Raw genomic sequence first — 627 nt, 5'->3', positions numbered from 1 at the left:
ACATTTAAGCTATTGTTTACAGTTTTTTTTTCCCTGATACCTTGTATCGCAATAGGAAGAAGAGTGGGCCAGTACATCTCCTTCATCATCACCGTGCTTGCCTTCAGTTATTTGGCGATTTAATGATACACGTGTCATAGTTTTTTGTGTGTTAAGATTAGACCAACGAACTGTGCTCCTTTATGGAAATCTGAATGCTAAAATGATGGAGCGTTTGACAGGTATGTCGTTCACAAGCGGAGTGGACGCGCAGCGCGGTCCCGATGCCACTAGTGCTCTACGCCCACACGCGAAAGGGTGAGATTGGTTTTTGTTGGCTCGTGGAGTAACGGCTTCCGTTGCTCACAGTCTCCCGAACGACATTAAATTTTCAGGAACACGTTTATCGGGACGTAATGGCGGCCAACGAAACCACTGCCAAGATGTTTTGAGGGGGAGGCGAATACAACCCCGCAGGCGGCCAGCAGGGTCGAGAACGTTTCCAGGAGCGGGTCGCTAACCCCAGCTCGGCCCCACACCGGGGCAGGTCCCGGGAGCGGAGGCACCGCGCTGGGCCCAGCCGGACTCGACCCGGAGCAGCTGCCGGGTCCGCACTCCCGAGCGGGCCGCCCTGCCCTGCCCGGCCCG

At 55.3% G+C, this 627-nt stretch overlaps 1 protein-coding gene across 1 annotated transcript in view; it reads left to right on the top strand.

The window, feature by feature from the left end:
* The first annotated feature begins 223 nt into the window (after nt 1-223).
* PLOD2 (procollagen-lysine, 2-oxoglutarate 5-dioxygenase 2) overlaps nt 224-627 on the top strand; it is a 56,873-nt gene continuing 56,469 nt past the window's right edge. Inside the window, exon 1 of the mRNA XM_010568431.1 lies at nt 224-297. Coding sequence (XP_010566733.1) covers nt 224-297 — 74 coding nt within the window. The remainder of the gene's footprint in view (nt 298-627) is intronic.

This window comes from Haliaeetus leucocephalus, unplaced genomic scaffold, assembly GCF_000737465.1.
Source record: "Haliaeetus leucocephalus isolate CR32 unplaced genomic scaffold, Haliaeetus_leucocephalus-4.0 Scaffold240, whole genome shotgun sequence".
NCBI lineage: Eukaryota > Metazoa > Chordata > Aves > Accipitriformes > Accipitridae > Haliaeetus > Haliaeetus leucocephalus.
This window is presented reverse-complemented; position numbering and strand designations above follow the sequence as displayed.